Source organism: Meles meles, chromosome 1, assembly GCF_922984935.1.
Source record: "Meles meles chromosome 1, mMelMel3.1 paternal haplotype, whole genome shotgun sequence".
NCBI lineage: Eukaryota > Metazoa > Chordata > Mammalia > Carnivora > Mustelidae > Meles > Meles meles.
The window spans coordinates 174,297,384-174,319,518 of record NC_060066.1 but is presented as its reverse complement, the minus strand read 5'-3'; the positions used below and the strand labels follow the sequence as shown (position 1 = coordinate 174,319,518).

General features: G+C 38.8%; 1 protein-coding gene and 1 non-coding gene across 2 annotated transcripts in view; one reads left to right on the top strand and one right to left on the bottom strand.

Annotated features, from left to right (window-relative positions):
• The window catches only part of SCP2 (sterol carrier protein 2), a 110,528-nt gene that overhangs the window by 26,341 nt on the left and 62,052 nt on the right, over nucleotides 1–22,135 (top strand). The window contains exons 6-7 of the mRNA XM_046007295.1: nucleotides 4,567–4,693; nucleotides 19,117–19,180. Coding sequence (XP_045863251.1) covers nucleotides 4,567–4,693; nucleotides 19,117–19,180 — 191 coding nt within the window. The remainder of the gene's footprint in view (nucleotides 1–4,566; nucleotides 4,694–19,116; nucleotides 19,181–22,135) is intronic.
• On the bottom strand, nucleotides 10,804–10,935 carry LOC123928576. Its single transcript, XR_006815779.1, has one exon. It is a non-coding gene; the product is annotated as a small nucleolar RNA SNORA63 (small nucleolar RNA).

Genomic DNA, 22,135 nt, shown 5'->3' with positions numbered 1-22,135 from the left:
CATTGTCTCTGGTTCTTTCCTTTGTTGGGAATTCTTCCTCCTAGTCATTCTCTTGAGGGATGGTTGAGGGAATGTACAGAGTCCGAAATATCAACCATGACTCAGGCAAGATGAACCTGAGGAAAATCTGGAGCATTGGAAGCCATCACTCACCTTGGTTGTGTTTTTCTGAGTGTAGAGATCCAGATGGATATTCTTACATCTCATGCTGATTTCGTGGGTTTGGTAGATATCCAGCTCAATTCAGGGGAACAGCAACAAGGTTACCTACACCTCTGCTATCTTGCCTCTGTTCCTATATTCTTTTTTTTTTTTTTAAGATTTTATTTATTTATTTGACAGAGAGAGATCACAAGTAGATAAAGAGGCAGGCAGAGAGAGGGAGAGAGGAGGAAGCAGGTTCCCTGCTGAGCAGAGAGCCTGATGCAGGACTCGATACCAGGACCCTGAGATCATGACCTGAGCCGAAGGCAGCGGCTTAACCCACTGAGCCACCCAGGCGCCCTGTTCCTATATTCTTAACGTGCCTTTTTCTCTGGTTGCTTTTAAGATTTTGTCACTGATTTTAACCAATTTTATTATGATGTACTTTGGTGAAGTTTTATCATGTTTTTTGTGCTTGGTGTTTCTTGAGGTTCTTGGATGTGTGAGTTCTAGTTTTCATCAGATTTGGAAAAATTTCAGTCTTTATGTCTTTGATTTTATTTTTTTATTTATTAGAGAGAGAGAGAGAGAGAAAACATGAGTGGGAGGAGGAGGAGAGGGAGAGGAACAGACTCAGTGCTGAGCATGGAGCTAATGGGGGACTTGATATCACAACCCTGAGATCATGACCTGATGTAAAATCAAGAGTTGGATGCTTAACTGACTGAGCCACCCAGTGTCCCCAGCCATTATATCTTAAGTATCTTTCTTCTGACTTCTCTTTCTCCCCATTTTCTCTTTTTCTGGAACTCCAGTGATACATTTACTAAATATGATTGTTGTTCTATGACTCAGTGATGCTTTATTAATTTTTTTTAGAGTTTTTTTTCTCTTCATGTTTTTTTTGTTATATACCTAAGTTCACTAATCTGCTATATTGTCTAGTCTGCTGTTAATTGCATTCACTGTACTTTCCATTTCAGATACTGTATTTTTTTTAAATCTCTAAAGGTTCTGTGTGGGTCTTCTTTTATTTCTTCCATATTTTCATTGTCATGCTTATGCTTCTGCCTTCTTGAACAATTGGAGTATATTTATGAACCCTCTTAATGGTATCTATTAAATCTACCATGTGTCATTTCTAAGTCTTTCTATTGATTGATAGTCTACTCTTTGCAGGTCGTATTTTTCTTTTTCATTACATACCTTATGATCTGTGATTGGATGCTAGACATTGTACATTTTACTTTGTTGGGTGTTGAATTTTTATATTCTTTTAACTATGTGGGGATATGTTCTGGGCAAGTTTCTTTTAGAAACGGTTTGATCCTTTTTGAGACTTGCTTTTAAGCTCTGTTAGGTAGAATCAGAACAGCCTTTATTCATAGGCTAATCTGGCCTGGCCTTTCAGGCAATAACCTCAGGATTCTATTGATACCCCATATGTTAGGGATCTTTCTATTATGGTTGTTGAGAATAAAAACTATTTCTGGCCCTGTGTGAGCATTGGGAATTGTTCTGTCTGCTCCTGTCCAGTGATTTTTTTCCCCTTATCTCAGTAGTTTCCTCATATTCATGTATTGATCAGACTCACTGAAGACTCAACACTCTTTGCGTGTTCAGAGCATGTGATATGCTCGCCCCCACCCCTCTATCTTTCTTTTTTCTGTGAATTCTAGATGCCTTGGTTTCTCTGAACTCTGTTTCTTCAACTTAGAAAGACTGCTGGACTCTGTGTTACTCTTCCTACTCTTTACAGGTAGCAATCTGGGGACAATCATAATGCTCATCTTATTTATTTTCCTTAACTCAGGGGTCACTATACAATGCTTTCTACTTGTACATTGTCTGAAAACAATTGCTTTGTATATTTTGTCCAGGTTTTTAGTTGGTTAATGTAGAAGGATAAATCTGTTTTGTGTAATCCATCATGTTGTAGTCACATTGTTTTAATTAGCATCCCTTTTTTTACTTTGTTTTTCAAAATTTCTTTTGGCAGAAAAAAATTCCATCTGTAGCCATCCAAACACATAATTATATGTACTTATTTTTTAGATTTCTGTGTTCAGAGACTATAAAAGACCCATTTATATTAAAGTATACTTTGGATTGTCAAGCTGTTTATCACATCTGAAACTTATTTTCTTCCTTTAAGATTATTTTTTCTTGGGGTGCCTGGGTAGCTCAGTTGGTTGAGCATCTGATTCTTTTTTTTTTTTTTAAGATTTTACTTATTTATTTGACAGACAGAGAAATTACAAGTAGGCAGAGAGGCAGGCAGAGAGAAAAGGGGAGGCAGGCTCCCTGCTGAGCAGAGAGCCCGATGCGGGGCTCGATCCCAGGACCCTGAGATCATGACCTGAGCTGAAGGCAGAGGCTTAACCCACTGAGCCACCCAGGCGCCCCGAGCATCTGATTCTTGATCTCAGTTCAGGTCTTGATCTCATGGTCATGAGTTCAAGTCTCGCAAAATAAATAAATAAATTAATTAATTAAATAAATAAAAAAGACTATTTTCTCTTCTTCAAAGAGAATGGCTGAACAGTATACCCTCTGGAAACCCTTGTGGACCAAAAAATAATCTTCATTTATTCGTTCAACAGTTATTTATAGAATGTTTTCTATGTTTCAGTCCATATGCTAGGCACTGGGTATTTGTACAAAGGTAAAAAAAGAATAAAAAAAGAATAAAAAAGAATTCATGACTTCAGGAAGTTCATAATCTAGTAGGTAAACTGAGAAGAAACTTAGCTTTCCCTTTGTGGAGTATTAATGTTAGGAAATATGTTCTTGTACTCTAGTACCATAGAAGCAAAGGTGATTATACTTTCTGAGTATTGCTTTATTCTCATCCTAATTCACTTCTTTTCTCAAACACCCAAGCATGCTCCTGCCTTAGGATCCTTTTTGTTGCTGTTCCCTCTGCCTAGAATTCTTCTCTCACAAGGTTACCCAAATGACTTACCCCTTACTGCTTCACATTCCTGCTCAAATATCGTTGGTCAGTGAGACCTTCCCTGACAGTTGTGTTTAAAGTAACACTTCCTGGGGAGCCTGGGTGGCTCAGTGGGTTAAGCCTCTGCTTTCAGCCCAGGTCATGATCTCAGGGTCCTGGGATCGATCCCCGCATCAGGCTCTCTGCTCAGCAAGGAGCCTGCTTCCAGCCCCCCCAGCCCCACCCCACCACCTGCCTCTCTGCCTACTTGTGATCTCTCTCTCTGTGTCAAATAAATAAAATCTTAAAAAAAAAAAATAAAGTAACACTTCCTATCTCTAGTCTTTATTCCCTTGCTTGGATTTATTCTTCTTTATAACATTATTATTTACATTTTTAAAGATTATTTATTTATTTATTTATTTATTTTTATTAACATATAATGTATTATTAGCCAGGGGTACAGGTCTGTGAATCGCCAGGTTTACACACTTCATAGCACTCACCATATCACATACCTTCCCCAATGTCCATAACCCCACCACCCTCTCCCTCCCCTCCCCCAGTCACCCTCAGTTTTTTTGTTTTTGTTTTTGTTTTTACTCTCAGTTTGTTTTGTGACAGTAAGAGTCTCTTATGGTTTGCCTCCCTCCCGATCCCATCTTGCGGAGATGCAATGTGGGGGGTTTGGGGGGTAGGAAAATAATATTATTTACATTTTTAAAAAAGATTTATGTATTTGAAAGTGAGAGAGCAAGTGAGTGGGGGAGGAGCAGAAGGAGAGGGACAAGCAGACTCAGCACTGAGCACAGAACTGAGGCAGAGCTTGATCCCACAACCCTGAGATCATGACCTGAGCTCAAAGCAGTAGTAAGATTCTCAACTGACTGAGCCACCCAGGCACCCCTATTTACATTTTAATTTATTTTTATCTTCTATCTTTGCCCCTCCCTGCCGCAGATGTAAATGCCAGATGAGCAGAGGCTTTACCTATTTTATTCACATTGTATCCCCAGCATCTTGAGTAGTTATGGGTACCTACTGGAGTCTTTATTTTTATTTTCTTATTATTTTTTAAGGATTTTATTTATTTATTCAGGAGAGAGAGAGAGCCAGAGGGAGAGGGAGAGAGAATCCAAAACGGACTCCACGTTGAGTGCAGAACCCAACACGGGGCTCAATCCCATGAGACTATGTGGGGATAGTCATGACCTGAGCTGAAACCAAGAGCTGGGCACTGACTGAGCTACCCAGGCATCCCCCCCCCACTGGATTCTTTATAAATATTTCGTGAAAAATTAATTCCTCACTTGATTGTTTTTCCTTTCCATGTTTCCCTGCAAAGCATTTTCTGACTGATTTTATTCACATTGCTTATTTTTGCTTTACTGTGTGCTTAGAATATGTATATGTCTTAGTAACACTGTAATAGTCAAAAGAGACAATTATCATGTCACGTACTTACTAATTTTTTCCCTCTCTCTTAGTCTTCAAATAGGACCAACCCAATTGATAAACATCTTGAGGTCCTGATCAATAAATATGGATTGTCTAACAAACCACTTGCTCCTCAGATGTTTGCGTGTGCTGGAAAAGAGCACATGGAAAAATACGGTATGTTAAAAAAATTTTAAGGCCTATTGGTAATTATATGCATGTGATGAGAAACAACAGGAATTTATTCAGGATCTGTGGACAATGCTAGGATATATAAGATATAAAACGGTTTTTGAATTAAATTGGAGAAATAGTCCACCTAGGATTTAGTTTTAGAGAAAATATTTATATATAGGACAGCATATGGGCAGTACGTAGAGTGTTCCACACCAAGAAATTAAAATAGGAAAAATAACATAAATCTTGTCCCCTTTAATCATAAACTATAAATTGAGGTTCATCAGTTCTGAATATGATGACACTTAAAGCATGCTGTTGGTAATATGTTTATATAGCCAAATTTAATTCTTAGTACTTGATTTCACCAAGAATCCATCATCTGTCATTTCACAATGTTTTCTTAGATTTAAATTTCATAGTTGATTCGCATTTTGTAGGTAAACGTCCTAATTTTTTGACTGATGATCAATGATTGGCTTGCCTTAGCAGTTAGTTAAAGCATGGGATAGTGCAGATAGGATTTTTTTTTTTTTTAATTGTATGACCCTGAATCAGTGCCTTGCTGTGTACCATTAGCTAAGAAAGGAAATGATCATACTCAAACATCAATATTCCTGTTCTCTCTAGGAAAAAATATCCCAGGTTGTTTGATAGACCAAATAATTAGAAAGGAAAAAAAAATCTTCAAGGAAGAATGGTGGGAGGAGCATTGCTAGTTTTTGGCCATGAGAATTTTCTTTCTTATAGCTATTTCCTACATTTTTAAACTCAGTCCATTCCAATCTGGATTCCCTCCATTCTTAAGGCTACCACTGAACACCATGTTGCCATATCCAGTACATACATTTCAATCCTAATTTAACAAACTTCATCACCATTAATCCCTTTGACCACTTCCTTCTTTAAAACTTACTCTTCTCTTGGCTTTCATGACATCTCATTCTCCTGGTTTTTCTTACCTCTTTGGCTATTCCTTGTCCATTTCCTTTTCAATTAAAATATTTTTTGAGGGGCGCCTGGGTGGCTCAGCGGGTTAAAGCCTCTGCCTTCAGCTCAGGTCATGATCCCAGGGTCCTGGGATCGAGCCCCGCATCGGGCTCTCTGCTTGGCTGGGAGCCTGCTTCCTCCTCTCTCTCTCTCTGCCTGCCTCTCTGCCTACTTGTAATCTCTATCTGTCAAATAAATAAATCTTTAAAAAAAAAAAATATATATATATTTTTTGAGGGGCGCCTGGGTGGCTCAGCGGGTTAAAGCCTCTGCCTTCGGCTCAGGTCATGGTCCCGGGGTCCTGGGATCGAGCCCCGCATCGGGCTCTCTGCTTAGCGCAGAGCCTGCTTCCTCCTCTCTCTCTCTCTGCCTGCCTCTCTGCCTGCTTGTAATCTCTGTCTGTCAAATAAATAAATCTTTAGAAAAAAAAAAAAGAGAGAAAAAAAAATATTTTTTGAGCTCTCATTATATTCTAGGTACTGTTCTAGGCATTGGACTATAGCAGTATATTAGTTTGCTATTGCTTTGTAATAAAGCATGCCAAAACTCAGTGATTTTAAAAAATAATTATTTATTATTAGAGTTTACAAATTAGTAGATTGGGAATCAGCTCATCTAAGCTGAGCTCAGATCTTGTTTGGGTTAATCATATGACTATTGATTAGTTGGAAGCTCTGTTCTACTCTTGTTGGCAGGGTCATATGTCTCTCCTCTTCCTGGGACCAGAGAGCTGGCCCAGGCATGTCCTTTTCATGGTGACAGCAGGAGGACAAGGGAGTTATCTGCAACATGTAAAGCCTTTTGAAATTTAGGCTGTTTACCAAAGCAAGTTAATGGCAAACTTGGAATCAAGGGATAGGGAAATATATTTCATTTCTTTTGTGGTAGGAAACTACAAAGATAGACCTAAAAGGACATTTAAGAGGGAAAAATAATTAAGTGTATTAGTGCATTCATTCACAAGCTGTCAATAAGCAGATGAGATGTGAAATTTTTGCTTAAATTCTAGTTTGAGTCAGACAATAACACATGAAAAAAGTGAAGATAATTTCAGTTAGTTATTAGTCCTATATTATTTCCTATGAGGAAAAAATACCCAAAGTAATATATTTGCAGGGAGAGGGGGGCCAGTGATGGCCTCTGTACTCACATATCTAGTTGGCATCTTGGATCTCTGCTTGTTTCTTTAATAGGCATCTCAAATTTAACATGTTCATTTTTATTTTATTTTTTTAAAGATTTTATTTATTTATTTGACAGACAGAGATCACAAGTAGGCAGAGAGGCAGGCAGAGAGAGAGGAGGAAGCAGGCTCCCCACAGAGCAGAGAGCCCGATGTGGGGCTTGATCCCAGGACTCTGGGATCATGACCTGAGCCGAAGGCAGAGGCTTTAACCCACTGAGCCACCCAGGCGCCCCTCATTTTTATTTTTTAAAAGATTTTTTTTTTTTTTTGGTAAGAGAGAGAGAGACAGAGCACAAGCAGGGGGTGCAGCAGGCAGAGGGAGGAGTAGGCTTACCACTGAACATGGAGCCCAGTGCCAGGGCTCGATCCCAGGACCCTGGCAGATGCTTAACTGACAGAGCTACCCAGTGTCCCAAATTTAATATGTTCGGATGCAGACTCTTAATTGTGTTCTCCCGTAATTTTAAACTTGTTCATTTTCTAGTTTTTCTCATCTCAGTAAGTGACACTTCTATCCATTTAGATAATCAAAGCAGAAACATGAATCATCAGGACACCTGAGTGGCTCAGTGGTTTAAGCCTCTGCCTTCGGCTCAGGTCATGATCCCAGGGTCCTGGGATCCAGCCCCACGTGGGGCTCTCTGCTCAGCAGGGAGCCTGCTTCCCTTCCTCTCTGCCTGCCTTTCTGCCTACTTGTGATCTCTCTCTGTCAAATAAATAAATAAAATCTTAAAAAAAAAAGTAACATGAATCATCTTTGACACTTCTCCCTCCTTTTCCCCTATTCTAGTCCCTCGTTATGTCCTGTGTCATTCCTACCTGCAGACTCCAAATGTTTCTTCCTTTCAGTTCCTTTCACTACCACAGTTCTTACCTAGACCATAATTTTTCAAACTGTGGATTGTGACCTGCTAGGAAATAATGGAATTGAGTTAGTGGGTTGAACCCAGCATTTTTTAAAATTTTTTTATTTATTTCTTATTTTTTTATAAACATATAATGTATTTTTATCCCCAGGGGTACAGGTCTGTGAATCGCCAGGTTTACACACTTCACAGCACTCACCATAGCACATACCCTCCCCAATGTCCATAACCCCCCTCTCCCTCTCCCAACCCCCCCCCCCCGCATTTTTTTTTTAAGTTAAAAATTTTCATTGTTGGGCGCCTGGGCGGCTCAGTGGGTTAAGCCTCTGCCTTTGGCTCAGGTCACGATCCCAGAGTCCTGGGATAGAGCCCCGCATCAGGCTCTCTGCTCAGCAGGGAGCCTGCTTCCCCTTCTCTCTCTCTGCCTGCCTCTCTGCCTACTTTTGATCTCTGTCAAATAAATAAATAAAATGTTTTTTAAAAATTTTCTCATTTTTGAGCATTAAAACTCAATACAGAGAAGTACACAAAACATAAATATAGAGCTTATTGAATTCTCACAGAGCTCCTCACTGTGACCAAAACCACCTACCAGGTAAAAAATAGAATGTTAATACCCAAGAATCCTCTATGTAGATTATTTTTATCTTAAGAATTTTGTGGGTCTCTTGTGAATCTCCTTGGGTCTCTCCATTAAACAAAAAGCTACACCTGGAAATCCCTTTGAGATAAGCTCTCTTCTTCCTTGGGTTCTTTCTGAGATGGCTAAGGGACAACATTCTTAAGCTTCCTTGTAGTTCTTTGATAGAGGATTTGTGAGGCAGAGGCTTTTTCTCTTTAGAGGGCTGTTTTCTATTCAAACTATATTCTGAGGCATCACTTCTGATCTCAGATCTTTAACAAAAGATTTGTCACACCCTGGGCCTCATCTTTGGATCATTTTTTCCTGGCAGTGCCCTGGATTTGATCTTTGCTCAAATGCCATTTCTTAATTTTAGCATTTTTTCCCATTTTGAGAAACTTGAATTTTCAAGTCCATCAAGTCCTGAATTCTTTTTGTTTAACAGCCCTTTCCTCAATATAGCAATATGGATTTTTCCCTATAAACGCAAGAAGAAACCATGTAGCACCTTCAATATTTTCCTTATCTAATTTTCACATAACTGCAGATAATAGTTATTATAATTTCTGCTCCTATTGTGGCAAGGCTCTCCTTTCCTCTAGTCCTCAGTAAGGTTTTATCATTTTGCAAACCTTCACCAATAGCATCCTCAAAGCATCTGGAGGCTTCTATTAATAGTTTATTTAAGGCACTTTAGGCTTTCACTAGCAGTTTCCTTATAACTATCTTCTGTTTCCAAAGCCATTCCCATATTTTACATTTTTGTTTAGTGTAACCCCAATTCCAGTATATTAGTCTGCTCAGGCTGCTATAGCAAAATACCACAGACTGAGTAGCTCAAATAACAAAACTTCATTTCTCACAATTCTAGAGGCTGGGAAGTCTAAGATCAAGGTGCAAGATAGCTTTTTTATGTATACTCAGATGACCTCTTTTTTGTGTGTGGGTGCAGAGAGAGAGAATGAGAGAGACATAGTGAGAGAAGAAAACATCTTTCTCTTCCCCTTTTTAAAAAGAGAAGGGCACTAACCCATCATGAAGGCCTCACCCTCATGACCTCATCTACTCTAATTACCTCCAAGGAGTCCCATTTCCAAATACCATTACATTGAGGGTTAGGGCTTCAACATATGAGTTTTGTCAGGGACATAGTCTGTACCATTTAGGTACCAAAATATGTATCATTTGTTATTGTAGAATAAGGAGACTCTGTATTTTAAAAAATGATTTCTTATTGTTTTCATCTTGGTTGTATAGTCTCCTGGGTTTAAGCACACTGGCCTTTTTTCTGTGTCTTCAGTAAGCCAAAGTGTTTTCTGCCTTAGAGTCTCATATTCCCTTCCCTTTGGCTACAGTGCTCTTTACTCCATTCTTTCACGGTCATCTGTCCTCATCCTTTTTTTTTTCCCCAAAGATTTTGTTTATTTATTTGACAGAGACCAATCATAAGTAGGCAGAGAGGCAGGCAAAGAGAGAAGGGGAAGCAGGCTCCCCACTAAGCAGAGACCCTGATGCAGGCCTCGACCCCAGGACCCTGAGATCATGACCTGAGTCAAAGGCAGAGGCTTAACGCACTGAGCTACCCAGGTGCCCCCTTCCTTTTTTTTTTTTTTTTTAAAGTAGGTTCCATGCCCAGCATGGAGCCCAAGAAGGGGCTTGAATTCACAACCCCAAGATCAAGACCTGAGCTGAGATCAAGAGTCAGACGCTAAACTGACTGAGCCACCCAGGCACCCCCATCCTTTAGGTCTTAAAGAAAAAAAAAAACAACTTGTCTCATATCTCCAACACTTTACAAAAGTATCTCTACTTGGATGTCTAATTGGCATCTCAAATTTAATAGGTCTAAAACTGAGGTCCTAATTCTTTCCCTGAACTCCCCCCTTTTCCCTCTGTTCTTCCTGAAATTTTCCCCATTCAGTAAATGGTAATTCCATCTTTCTAGGACCTTTGGCCAAAAACCTTGAAGGTGTTTTTGATTCTACTTGAACTTGACATTCACTGTATTGGCAAACCTTTTCACTCATTTTTCAGTATCCGTTTCTCACCCTTTCATGCACTTATAATACAGTGCATACCACCATCATTTCTTACCTGGATTGTAGAAGTCCTAATTGGTTTTTCTGCTTTTTTTTTTTTTTAATATTTTATTTATTTGACAGAGAGAAATCACAACTAGGCAGAGAGGCAGGCAGAGAGAGAGGAGGAAGCAGGCTCCCGGCGAAGCAGAGAGCCCGATGTGGGACTCAATCCCAGGACCCTGGGACCATGACCTGAGCCGAAGGCAGAGGCTTTAACCCACTGAGCCACCCAGGCGCCCAGTTTTTCTGCTTTTGCTTCTGTATCTCTGCAGGCAAATCTGTACTTTATAGCCAGAGCAGTGTTTTGTTTGTTTTGTTTTTTAATTAAAAAATCCCCAGTCAAATCAATATTTAATTTTATTGGCATGTATGTAACCAACCATCCCTGGCTGCTATAGGAGTATAACAGACAGGTGTAGTTAAGAAACAACTTTATTTTGAGCAGTGGGAAGGACAACGCAGTACTTGGTACCTATATTATAGTCTAAATCCTCCTTCAGAACAGTGTGTCTAAAATATAAGCCAGATCATTTCACTCCTTTGCTCAAAACTCTCCATGTATTCTCATCACACTCAGATTGAAACTTAGAAGTCTTATTATAGCTACAAACTTCTACACAGACTGGTCTCCCACCCTCTGTAGCTTTCTGACCTCATCTCTTACCATTTTGTTCTTTCCCCCTTGTACTTTAGCCACATTATCTGTTCTGTTTTTGAGAACAGTAAGCACATTCCTACTTCAGGCAGAACCTTACTGTTTCAACTTCTGGAATTCTCTACTCTAAGATCCCATCAGTGCTTACTCCATCAGGTCTTTGCTTCAACATTGTCATCTGCTTCTTTCATCACCCTCTTTCCCAGAACTCCCTATCCTCTGTCTCCTACTTTACTATTTTATAGAACACATAAAAATTTGGCATATGTATTTTTTCTTTATTGACTGTCTCTCCTAGCCAGAATCTAAGTTCTATAAGGCCACCGAGTTTTGTTTTATTCCCTATTCAGTGACTGTTAGTGAGATCAGTGCTTGGCACAAAACAGGTGTTCTGTAATTAATTAATCTTCAAAGAAAGCCTGTCTTAGACCATTCAAATTGAAGTAGGTCTTCCTGTTATTCTCGCTCATAGATAACCCCCTATTGCTTTTCTTCATAGCATCTGGCAATATTTACATTCATATATATGTTGTGTGTTTCTATTTGTTTAATTTTTGTCTTCTTCATTATTCTGTAAACTCCATGAAAGCAGGATCCCTGTCTGTTTTGTTTACTTTCAATATACCCAGCTTAGTACAGTGCTTGGCATGTAATCTAGACAGAAAAAAGTTGGTTTGTTTTTTCCTTTCTCTTCTATAGTCCCTAGCATATGTAAATACTCAATAAATATTTGTTGAATGAATGGATGAATTTCCATACCTATATTGTCTTATTGTCTTAATCAATCCTTACAACAATTCATTATGGGAGATGTTATTATCCCATTAAATAAGATTCTGGCTGCTGGCTTCAGGCTCATAAATATATGTGTGTGTATATATATACATATATAATTTTGTTGTGTTCAGAAAGTATTCATCAGTTGTTTTTTTGAGTTGTTTTCCTTTCTTATCTTTCAGGAATGGGAAATTGTATTTTGTTAAAGGCTTTTTCCAGGACCTCTTGAATTAACTGCATTATGTCTCTCATTTAGATCTATTATTAGAATATTTTATTAATGGATTGCTGATATTGAACCAACTTTGCATATCTGAAATGAATGACACTTGGTCATGATGTATTGATTTTTGTGTGTGGGGGTTAGATTCTGTCACTATTTTATTTTATGTAGTACTTTAAATCAACATTTGTAAGTAATATTGATGTATAATTTTCTTTTCTCCTTTGTCTTTATCTTTTTCCCTGTCTTTTTTCTTTGTTTGAATACCAAGTTGTATTAATTTTATACTTCCCTTATAAAAAGAAATAAGAAGCCTTTCTTTACTTTTAATGCTCTGATACAGTTTGTGGAGTATTGGGACTATAATACTTTGTAGGTTTGGTAGAATTCCCTGTGAAACCATCTTGGCCTGTTTTTCTCTCTCTTTTTTTCATTTTGGTAGTTGCTTGGTCGTTTATATCTATCTATTTATGTTTCTGTTTAAAGCAGACCCAATTTTTAGTTGCTTTTAGTATTGCTTTTATTTTTAATTTTTATTTATTTTTTAAGATTTTATTTATTTGACATAGAAAGACACAGCGAGAGAGGGAACACAAGCAGGCAGAGTAGGAGATGGAGAAGCAGGCTCCCCACTGAGCAGGGAGCCTGATGCAGGGCCCAATCCCAGGACCCTGGAATCATGACCTGAATCGAAGGCAGCCACTTTAATGACTGTGCCACCCAGGTGCCCCTATATATTTATGTTTAAATATCTTTAGTGAGGTCATTTGGGGCAGTCTGTATATCTCTAGGAAATTATCCATTTCATTTAGATTTCCAAATCTTTATATAGAAGTCAGAAAAGTAGTCTTTTACAATTTTAAAATTGTTTCTATTTCAATGGTATTTTCCTCTTGTTATTTTTTTTTTAAGATTGATTTATTTATTTGAGTGTGCAAGCATGAGCAGGGAAGGGTAGAGGGAGAGGAGGAGGGAGAGAATCTCAAGCAGACTCCCCACTAAGTGGTGAACATGTCTCAGAGCTCCATCCCAAGACTCTGAGATCAGGACCTGAGCTGAAACCAAGTCAACCAAAGTCAACCAGCTGAAACCAAACCAACCAAGGCTCAATCAACTGAGCCACCCAGGTGCCCTTCTCTTGTTACTTTTTATTTTTTGTGTTTTCATGCTTTCTCCTTTTAAAAATTAAATTAGTAGTAGTTTGCCTATTTGTAAATTTTTAAAATAACAAGATCTTGATTATGTCTACTCTTTTTATTCTTTTTTTTTTAAGATTTTATTTATTTATTTGACAGAGCGAGATCACAAATAGACAGAGAGGCAGGTAGAGAGAGAGAGAAGGAAGCAGGCTCCCGCTGAGCAGAGAGCCCGACATGGGACTCGATCTCAGGACCCTGAGATCATGACCTGAGCCGAAGGCAGCGGCTTAACCCACTGAGCCACCCAGGCGCCCTACTCTTTTTATTCTTTACCAAATTAATTTCTGCTTTTATCTTCCTTGTACTTTCTTTTAGTTTACTTCAGTTGTTGTTTTTCTAGTTTGTTATTTGGAAATCTAATACATTTTCTTTCTTTTTAATGACAACTTTATTGAGATATAATTCACATCCCATTAAAGTCACTCTTTTCAAGTGTACAACTCAGTGATTTTTATTATATTCAGAGTTGTGCAACCATTACCGCTACCTAATCTCAGAACATTTTCATCACCCCAAAAGGAAGCCCCATACCCATTAGTGGTCGTCCCCATTATCCACTCCTCTCAGGCACTTGGCAGCCACTAGTCTGTTTTCTGTTTTTATGGATTTGCATATTCTGGATATTTTATTTAAATGGAATCATAATATGTGGCCTTTGTGACTGGATTCTTTCACTTAGTATAATGTCTTCCCAGTTCATTCATGCATAGCATGTACAAGGGCATTATTCCTCTTCATTGCCAAATAATATTACATTTATTATTCTTTCTTTCTTGTGTTTAGTGCTATGTGTTTTCCTGATTACTGCTTTAAACATATCACATTGATTGTGATATGAAGTGTTTACAGTGAATTTTATAATTTCCATTTGCATTTCTTTAATAATTTATTTTTTACCTAGGAGTTGTTTCATGGAAATATTTTTAAAATTTCTAGATGTACTTTTATCTTATTTTATTTTACTTTATTTATTTATTTAGAGAGAGCATGTGTGTGCATATGGGCCAGCCGTGGCAGTGCAGAGGGGCAGAGGAAGATGGGGAGAGAGAATCTTAAGCAGACTCCATGGCCAGCTTGGAGCTCAGTATCACAACCCTGAAATCATGATCTCAGCCAAAATCAAGTCAGACACTTAACTGACTAAGCCACCCAAGCGCCTCTTAATTTTTTAAATTTATTAATAATTTTTAGTTTTGAGGTGCCTGGGTGACTTAGTTGTTAAGTGTCTGCCTTTGGCTCAGGTCATGATCCTAGGTGTTGGGATCAAGCCCTGCATCCAGCTCCCCGATCAGTGGGGAGCCTGCTTCTCCCTCTCCCCCTCCCCCTGCTTGTGTTCCCTCTCTTGCTGTCTTTTTCCCTCTGTCAAATAAATAAATAAAATCTTTTAAAAAATGCTTTTTAGTTTTATTGCATTGTGATATGGGGTGATTCCTGGTTCTGTGGCTCCCTTTTATGTCAGGGTAGTAATGTCTTATATCTGTAGTGGATTTTTTTGAAAAATGGGTTGTGTGTCCTCCGATTTCTCTCTCTTTCTTTTTTGTCTTGCAGGACCCTAAAGGTTTCTCCCTTTGCATCTTTCACTATCCAGCTGCCAAAGGACACCTTTCCCTTTCTTTTTCGCTCCCCCTCTTTTTTCTTCCAGAGCTAATCTGCTAATCTGCTTTTCACAGATTACCACCTTGAATCTCTGTACCTTTCAGACCCTTCCCTGCAGTCATGCTTTGATCTGTAGTAATATTGTTCACTCTTTTCACATTTGTGGGGGGGTCTTTCTCTTCCCAGTCGTGGTTTTATTTATTTATTTTATTTTATTTTTAAAAATTTTATTTATTTTTGAGAGCCAGAGAAAGGGAGCATGAGTAGGGGGGAGGGGCAGAAGAGAAACAGGCTTCCTGCTGAGGACCCTGGGATCATGACCTGAGCTGAATGCAGACATTTAAGGGACAAAACCACTAAGGTGCCCCAGGTGGTAGCTTTAGAACTATTGTAGTGTTTCTCTTCTCTCCTCTGCATAGTTTTTCTTCAGGGCCCCCCAAGGCTTGTTGTGGGAGCATGAGCAATCGCTAACTGGGATTTGGTCATGCTTTTCCCTTTTCTCCCCTTCACTTATAGATACTTCAAAGTTTGGGGCTTTCTCTTGTCTAGTTTTGTGGAGGTATGGTTTTGTGCAGTTCTTGTCATTCTATGTTGTTTTTGGAGGATATGGAGAGAGAAGAGATTTAGGCAGCCTTCATTGTCCTCAGCTACCTGGAAATCCTGTGCCTGGTGTGTCTATAAGCTTATATCTTTCCTCAAGTTTTATATTGTTCAGAATTCTTGGACAATTTTCTAGCCCACTTTGAGTTATAAATGTACATTGAAGTGTTATTCTTCATCCAGTAGACTTTTAATAAACTGTAAAATATTATGGGCTCTGAAATTGTCATGAAATTGTCTGAAATTTTTCTTTGTGAATGTACACTAAACCTGAATGGATACAAATGTTTGTAGTAGCTCACATTCTGCTGTAAAATCAGAAGTGTTTTGTGGCTTCAAAGTTTGATTCAAGAAGGTTGAAATATTTTTATACTAGGAGTATCCTTTGAATAGCCAAACATCTGAATTAGCAGTTCAGGATCAGTGGTCAACAAGCCCATCATTAGTACATAGGTTTAATAAAGATATGGTAAGTCACTGGCAGAATATTTTTTAAAGGGTTGCTATCTTCTATAGATTAATTGGATCCCAGGGTAAGGAAAAAAAGAAAAGACATCAACACTTATTGAATATCTCTTATATCAGACACTATGCCAAATGCTTTTGTACAGTTCAGTTGCCCCTCTTCCTACCAATCCATGCATGAGTTACTTGTAAATCTTCTAATATGTGACAATAAAGCATTTGTACTTCTTGTGACAAGGAACTTGCCACCAACAGAGGCCACTCTTTCCATTTTTGGGGTGATTCCAATTGTTGAAATCAGATCTCTCTCCCTGTAGTTTTCATCCATGCTCCTGTTTGTCTTCTGAGGCTCGTAAGGGGTGAGCCTCTTTCACCTTATAGCTCTTCAGATATTTGAGCCAACCAGATGTTGTGCTTAACTTCTCTTCTTCTCTTTAACTGTTTCTCATTTGACTTGTTTCATGAGCCGTCATCACCGGTCTCATTGAGGATACTGTGTTCACATGTAAGCTTTTCCGGTAGTTGCAACACACTGTTAAATCATATTGAGCTTGTAGTCAAATAGAACCTCAATAGCCTTTCTCATAGTTGCTCTTCCTTTTCCCAGGTTGTTTTGGAGTTCTAGAAATAGAATTGGGTCATTTAATTAATTACATTCCAATCCAACCCATTAATAAACCTTGTTGAAATCTATTTGGATTCAGCATTCTAGCAGTCCTTCCCAGGTTCAGGTTTGATGAGCATACCTTTAATTTTCTGATCCAATTTTTGGTAGGTATACTAGCCAGAGCATGGCTGAGGTTAGAGGTTAGCACTAGAGAATTTTCTCCAGGTTACTGCACATTAGTCAATGCTGGTGGTTTCACAAGTGTGTTCTGTGGGATGTTAATCTTATACATTCTCTTTGACATGGGTCAGATAAGTTGGGAGATGCATCATCTTTTAACCACTTTCTATTTTTATTTTTATTTATTTTTTTTAAAGATTTTATTTATTTATTTGACAGACAGAGATCACAAGTAGGCAGAGAGACAGGCAGAGAGAGAGAGAGGAGGAAGCAGGCTGTCCGCAGAGCAGAGAGCCCGATGCGGGGCTCAATCCCAGAACCCTGGGATCATGACCTGAGCCGAAGGCAGAGGCCTTAACCCACTGAGCCACACAGGCGCCCCTTTATTTATTTTTTAAAAGATTTTATTTGTTTGTCAGAGAGAGAGAGAGAACACACAAGCATGGGGAGCAGCAGGGGGAGGGAAAGGGAGAAGCAGGCTCTCCGCTGAGCAAGGAGGCTGATGCGGGACTTGATCCCAGGGCTCTGGGATCATGACCTGAGCCGAGGGCAGATGCTTAACCAACTGAGCCACCCAGGTGTCCTCCTTCAATCCCTTTTTAGACAGTCATAATATACATGTAATAATAGTAAAGACTCTGAATGTCTTGCTATAAAGAAATATGTTTAACTTTGTTTAACCCAGTATTATCTAAACTTATTAGACAAAAGAACCCTCATTTTAAAATTTTTATTTAATTTTTATTATTATTTTTTTAGATTTTATTTATTTATTTGTCAGAGAGAGAACACAAGTGGAGGGGGGGCAGCAAGCAAAGGGAAACCAGGCTCCCTGCTGAGCAGGGTCATGACTCCGGAATCATGACCTGAGCTGAAGCCACAAGTTTAACCGACTGAGCCACCCAGGTGTCCCCCCTTATTTTTTCAGTGACATCAAAGTTTGCTCCCCCCAAACAAAAGAAAAACCAAAACCCACACCGTAGTATTTCCTTACCTTATCTCAAAAGATGTCCTAAAAATTTTAATTGTCTTACTGATATACAGATATTATGTTTCATCTGATCTACTAGTCAAACCAATCAAAACAAGACATAAATCTGCTATGGCTTATTCTTATTGAATCCATATTGGCTACCTCCTGATCATCACTCTTACGAGTATGAGATCACTAGTATGGACTCTACTTTCTTCAAGATTTGCTGAGTTGTATGCATGTTATTTCTGCTCTGAAGATCATCCTCCTGACAGAGAAGATAGAGATGAAGCAGAAATGGGGACTCTTCATTTTCCTGTGCCATGCATTAACATAACTTTATCAGCTCCTACAGTGGACTTTCTCCTTCCTTGACCTTTCTGGCCCTGAAGTGGGATTCAAAAATCTATCTTATGCTGCTTTATCTTTTCAAAAGTAGAAAAAAAATGTGTTGGTTGGCTCAGGGTAAGCATCTTCCTTCAGGTCATGATCCTGAGGTCTTGGGATGAGTCTTGGGTAGGTCTGCTTTTCCTTCTCCCTCAGACCCTCTCCCCTGCTCGCACTCTTGCTCTCTCGCTCGTGCTCTCTTTCTCTCTCAAATGAATAAATAAAATATCTTTTTAAAAAAGTAGTAAAATTTTTTTTCATGTTTTACTTTCTTAATGTATGCTTTTGTTTTCCTGACACTAATCTTTAAGCCCTCTGTTAAGGAATTTAAAAACATACATGTTTCTTTTTTTTTTTTTTTTTTAAAGATTTTATTTATTTATTTGATAGACAGAGATTGTAACTAGTCAGAGAGGCAGGCAGGGAGAGAGAGGAGGAAGCAGGCTCCCCGCTGAGCAGAGAGCCCGATGTGGGGCTCGATCCCAAGACCCTGGGATCATGACCTGAGCCGAAGGCAGAGGCTTTAACCCACTGAGCCACCCAGGTGCCCCATATACATATTTCTTTTTAAGCTGTAACTTTTCTGAAGACCCTTTTGCTTTATCGTAAGGAAGGAGAAGGATCAGGTCCTAGAGGCTGTGACTTGTAAAATTCATTTAATCTTCGGGTATTGGGTAGCTTTGGTACATTCTTTGAAAGATTTCTGACAGTGCTTTCCTGCCTTATATCCACTGTTAATCTCAGGCTATATTTTCTGGTTTTTAAAATTGGACTCTAGTTATATTAGGTAGAATTGGCCAGTTTGAACTGTTTTCATGTCATATACTTATTAGTGGATTCAATAATACTAAAGTTTAATTAAAGGAATTTTTATGTGAGGGATCAGTGTTGAAGTTGTTCATTTATACCAGGGAAAAGGTAGAAATATTTGGTGGGGCTCTGAGTACCATTGCCATGTTTGTTAATAAGCGATAGGAAGGCATTGACCCACTCATAGATGTTTGTTTTCTCAACAGGAACAACGGCTGAACAGTTTGCTAAAATTGGGTGGAAAAATCATAAACATTCAGTTAACAACCCGTAAGTACTTAGGAAATATGAAATAGTGAAAATCTGGGATATCCTGCTATGTAATGTATAACTTTATACTTAAAAAGCAAATGTAAGACCTCAAAGATATTAACTAGAATATGTATTGTTTTCATATAAAAGGCTTGTACCCAAGTAAACTTTTGACTACAGTTTTAGTTTGGGGTCTGTTTATATTTAGAATGCCTGTAAGTTTACAAAAGAATGTGAATGGTTGGTGTTAAAGATGTAATTGGTCATACATTACAACTGCAGTAATGAAATTTATTAAATAATTTTAGTTGAAAATAACCAGTGATCATTTTAAACCATTCTTAAAACTTTTCTTAAAATGTTCATAAATGTATATTAGTAGCCATTTTAATTACTTTCTATTAAATGATTTGTATTACTATAGTAACGTGTTTTAGTTATGTCAGTGTCATTAACGCTTACTCTGGTAGAATAATACGGTTATTTATATCCTAAATGATCTGACGTAGAATTACATCCTGTGTATTACAGATCATTCATCTTTGAATCCCTCGTGCTTAGTGCAATGCCAGGCTTATAGCCTGTATTTAACGGTTGCTGAATAAAATTTGTTCACTGGCAATTGTATTAGTGCCACTTAGCCATAACCTCTACAAAAGAATACCACTAGGCAATAAAGGAGTAATAGCTAGCTTTACTAAATCCCAACTGTTTGTCAGTGTGCTAGGTTTTGTTATTTTTTTTAAGATTTTAGTTATTTATTTGACAGACAGAGATCCCAAGTAGGCAGAGAGGCAGACAGAGAGAGAGGAGGAAGCAGGCTCCCTGCTGAGCAGAGAGCCTGTTGCAGGGCTCGATCCCAGGACCCTGAGATCATGACCCAGCTGAAGGCAGAGGCTTTAACCCACTGAGCCACCTGGGCGCCCCTGTGCTAGGTATTTTTGTGTACATTTTGATTTAATCCTCTCAAGGACCCTATAAGGTAGATATTTTTATTCTCATTTTATAGATAGGAAAACGAGATTTACAGAAATGAAGCAACTTGCACAGGATCATTCTAAGTATTGGTAAAATAATGTTTATATTTCCTCCTACAAGATTATAAACTTGGTGAGGGCCAGAGCCATCTCTTCCTGTTCTTAAAGCTCAGCACAGAGCTTGGAACATGATAGGTGCTCAGTAAATTGTTTCTGAACTATTAAACAAATTTTGTTGTATATCCAAACATAAAACCGTGACAAGGAATGTTTTATACCACAAGTGGATTATTACCACATATTTCTGATGTTTCATGCTACTGCTAGGTCTCCTGATTCTCCTAATTTCAAATTGATGTTTGAGTTCACGGCATACTTAATTAACAATTAATGTCTAATCCCATGCCCTAGATGAAAGGGTATTTTATGAAAGATGTAAGGGTAATACAAAAGCTTTAGTGAATTTTCATTACTTAAATGATAAAATACAAATTCCTTCATATGAATAATAAGGTGGTTATAATATGCCCACTCTACTTTGCCAGTCTTTATTTTTTTAAAGAATTTATTCATTTATTTGACAGAGAGAGAGAGAGAGATCATGAGTAGGCAGAGAGGCAGATAGAAGGGGAGGGAGAAGCAGGCTCCCCGCCGAGCAGAGAGCCTGATGTGGGGTTCGATCCCAGGACCCTGAGACCACGACCTGAGCCAAAGGCAGAGGCTCAACCCACTGAGTCACCCAAGCACCCCTACTTTGCCAGTTTTATTTCCTGCCACTTTCTGGCTATTCCCAATCTCTAGTCTCACCAGATTACTTGTTTTTTCCCAAGTATAGTATATAGCACTCACTTTTGTGTTTTTAGTTAGGCAGTTAGTTCTCCTTGGAATATCCTTTTGCCTTTCTTTTGTTTGGTGAATATCTACTTACCCATCAATCCCCATCCCAAATGTCATTGCTTCTCTTAACATCTTTTTTTTTTTTAAAGATGTATTTACTTATTTGAGAGAGAGGGAAAACAAGTACAGGTAGGGGTGGAGGGAGAGGGAGAAACTTTAGCAGACTTCTTGCTGAGCTCAGAGCCCAATGCAGGGCTTGATCCCATGACTCTGAGATCATAACCTGAGCTGAAATCAAGAGTTGGATGCTCAACTGACTGTGCCACCCAGGGGCCCCTTCTTAACACCTTCTTAAAGCTTCCTGGGCATTTTTTTTCCTCATGAGTTTTGTTGCCCTGTCTCTATACTTATATTGTAACACATCACACTATCGTACCTAGTTATTTATAAGTCTTTCTTCTTTGATGATGGTATTGGAACATAGTATATGTTCAATAAAACTTTGCTGTTACCGAATAGTAAAGTTTGGATGAGTAGTCTTAAGTCCATAAAAATGGTCTAAAGCTGGGGGCGCCTGGGTGGCTCAGTGGGTTAAAGCCTCTGCTTTCGGCTCAGGTCATGATCCCAGGGTCCTGGGATCGAGCCCCACATCGGGCTCTCTGCTCAGCGGGGAGCCTGCTTCCTCCTCTCTGCCTGCCTCTCTGCCTAGTTGTGATCTCTCTCTGTCAAAAAAAAAAAAAAGGTCTAAAGCTGAATTCTTTGTCCTGAGAACTTGGAAAACCATTAAAACTATTTGTGATTTCCTGAATAGTAAGGAGCTATACCAACATATTGAGGAACTGACAGCATTGCAGTCTCTTGGCTTTGAGGCTCCAAGGAGTAGTTTTGTTTTGTTTAAGATTTTATTTATTTATTTGAGAAGAAAGTGAGAGAGAGAAAGCATGATGGGGGAAGGGTCAGAGGGAGAAGCAGACTTTCTGCCGGCAGGGAACCTGATGCAGGACTCGATCCCGGGATTCCGGGATCATGACCCTAGCCAAAGGCAGATGCTTAACGGACTGAGCCACCCAGCTGACCCCAAGGAGTAGTTCTTAACTTTCTCTTGAGAGTCAAATCTTCTTAGTCTTTCTCTTACTTACCACTGTGCCTAAATGGGCAT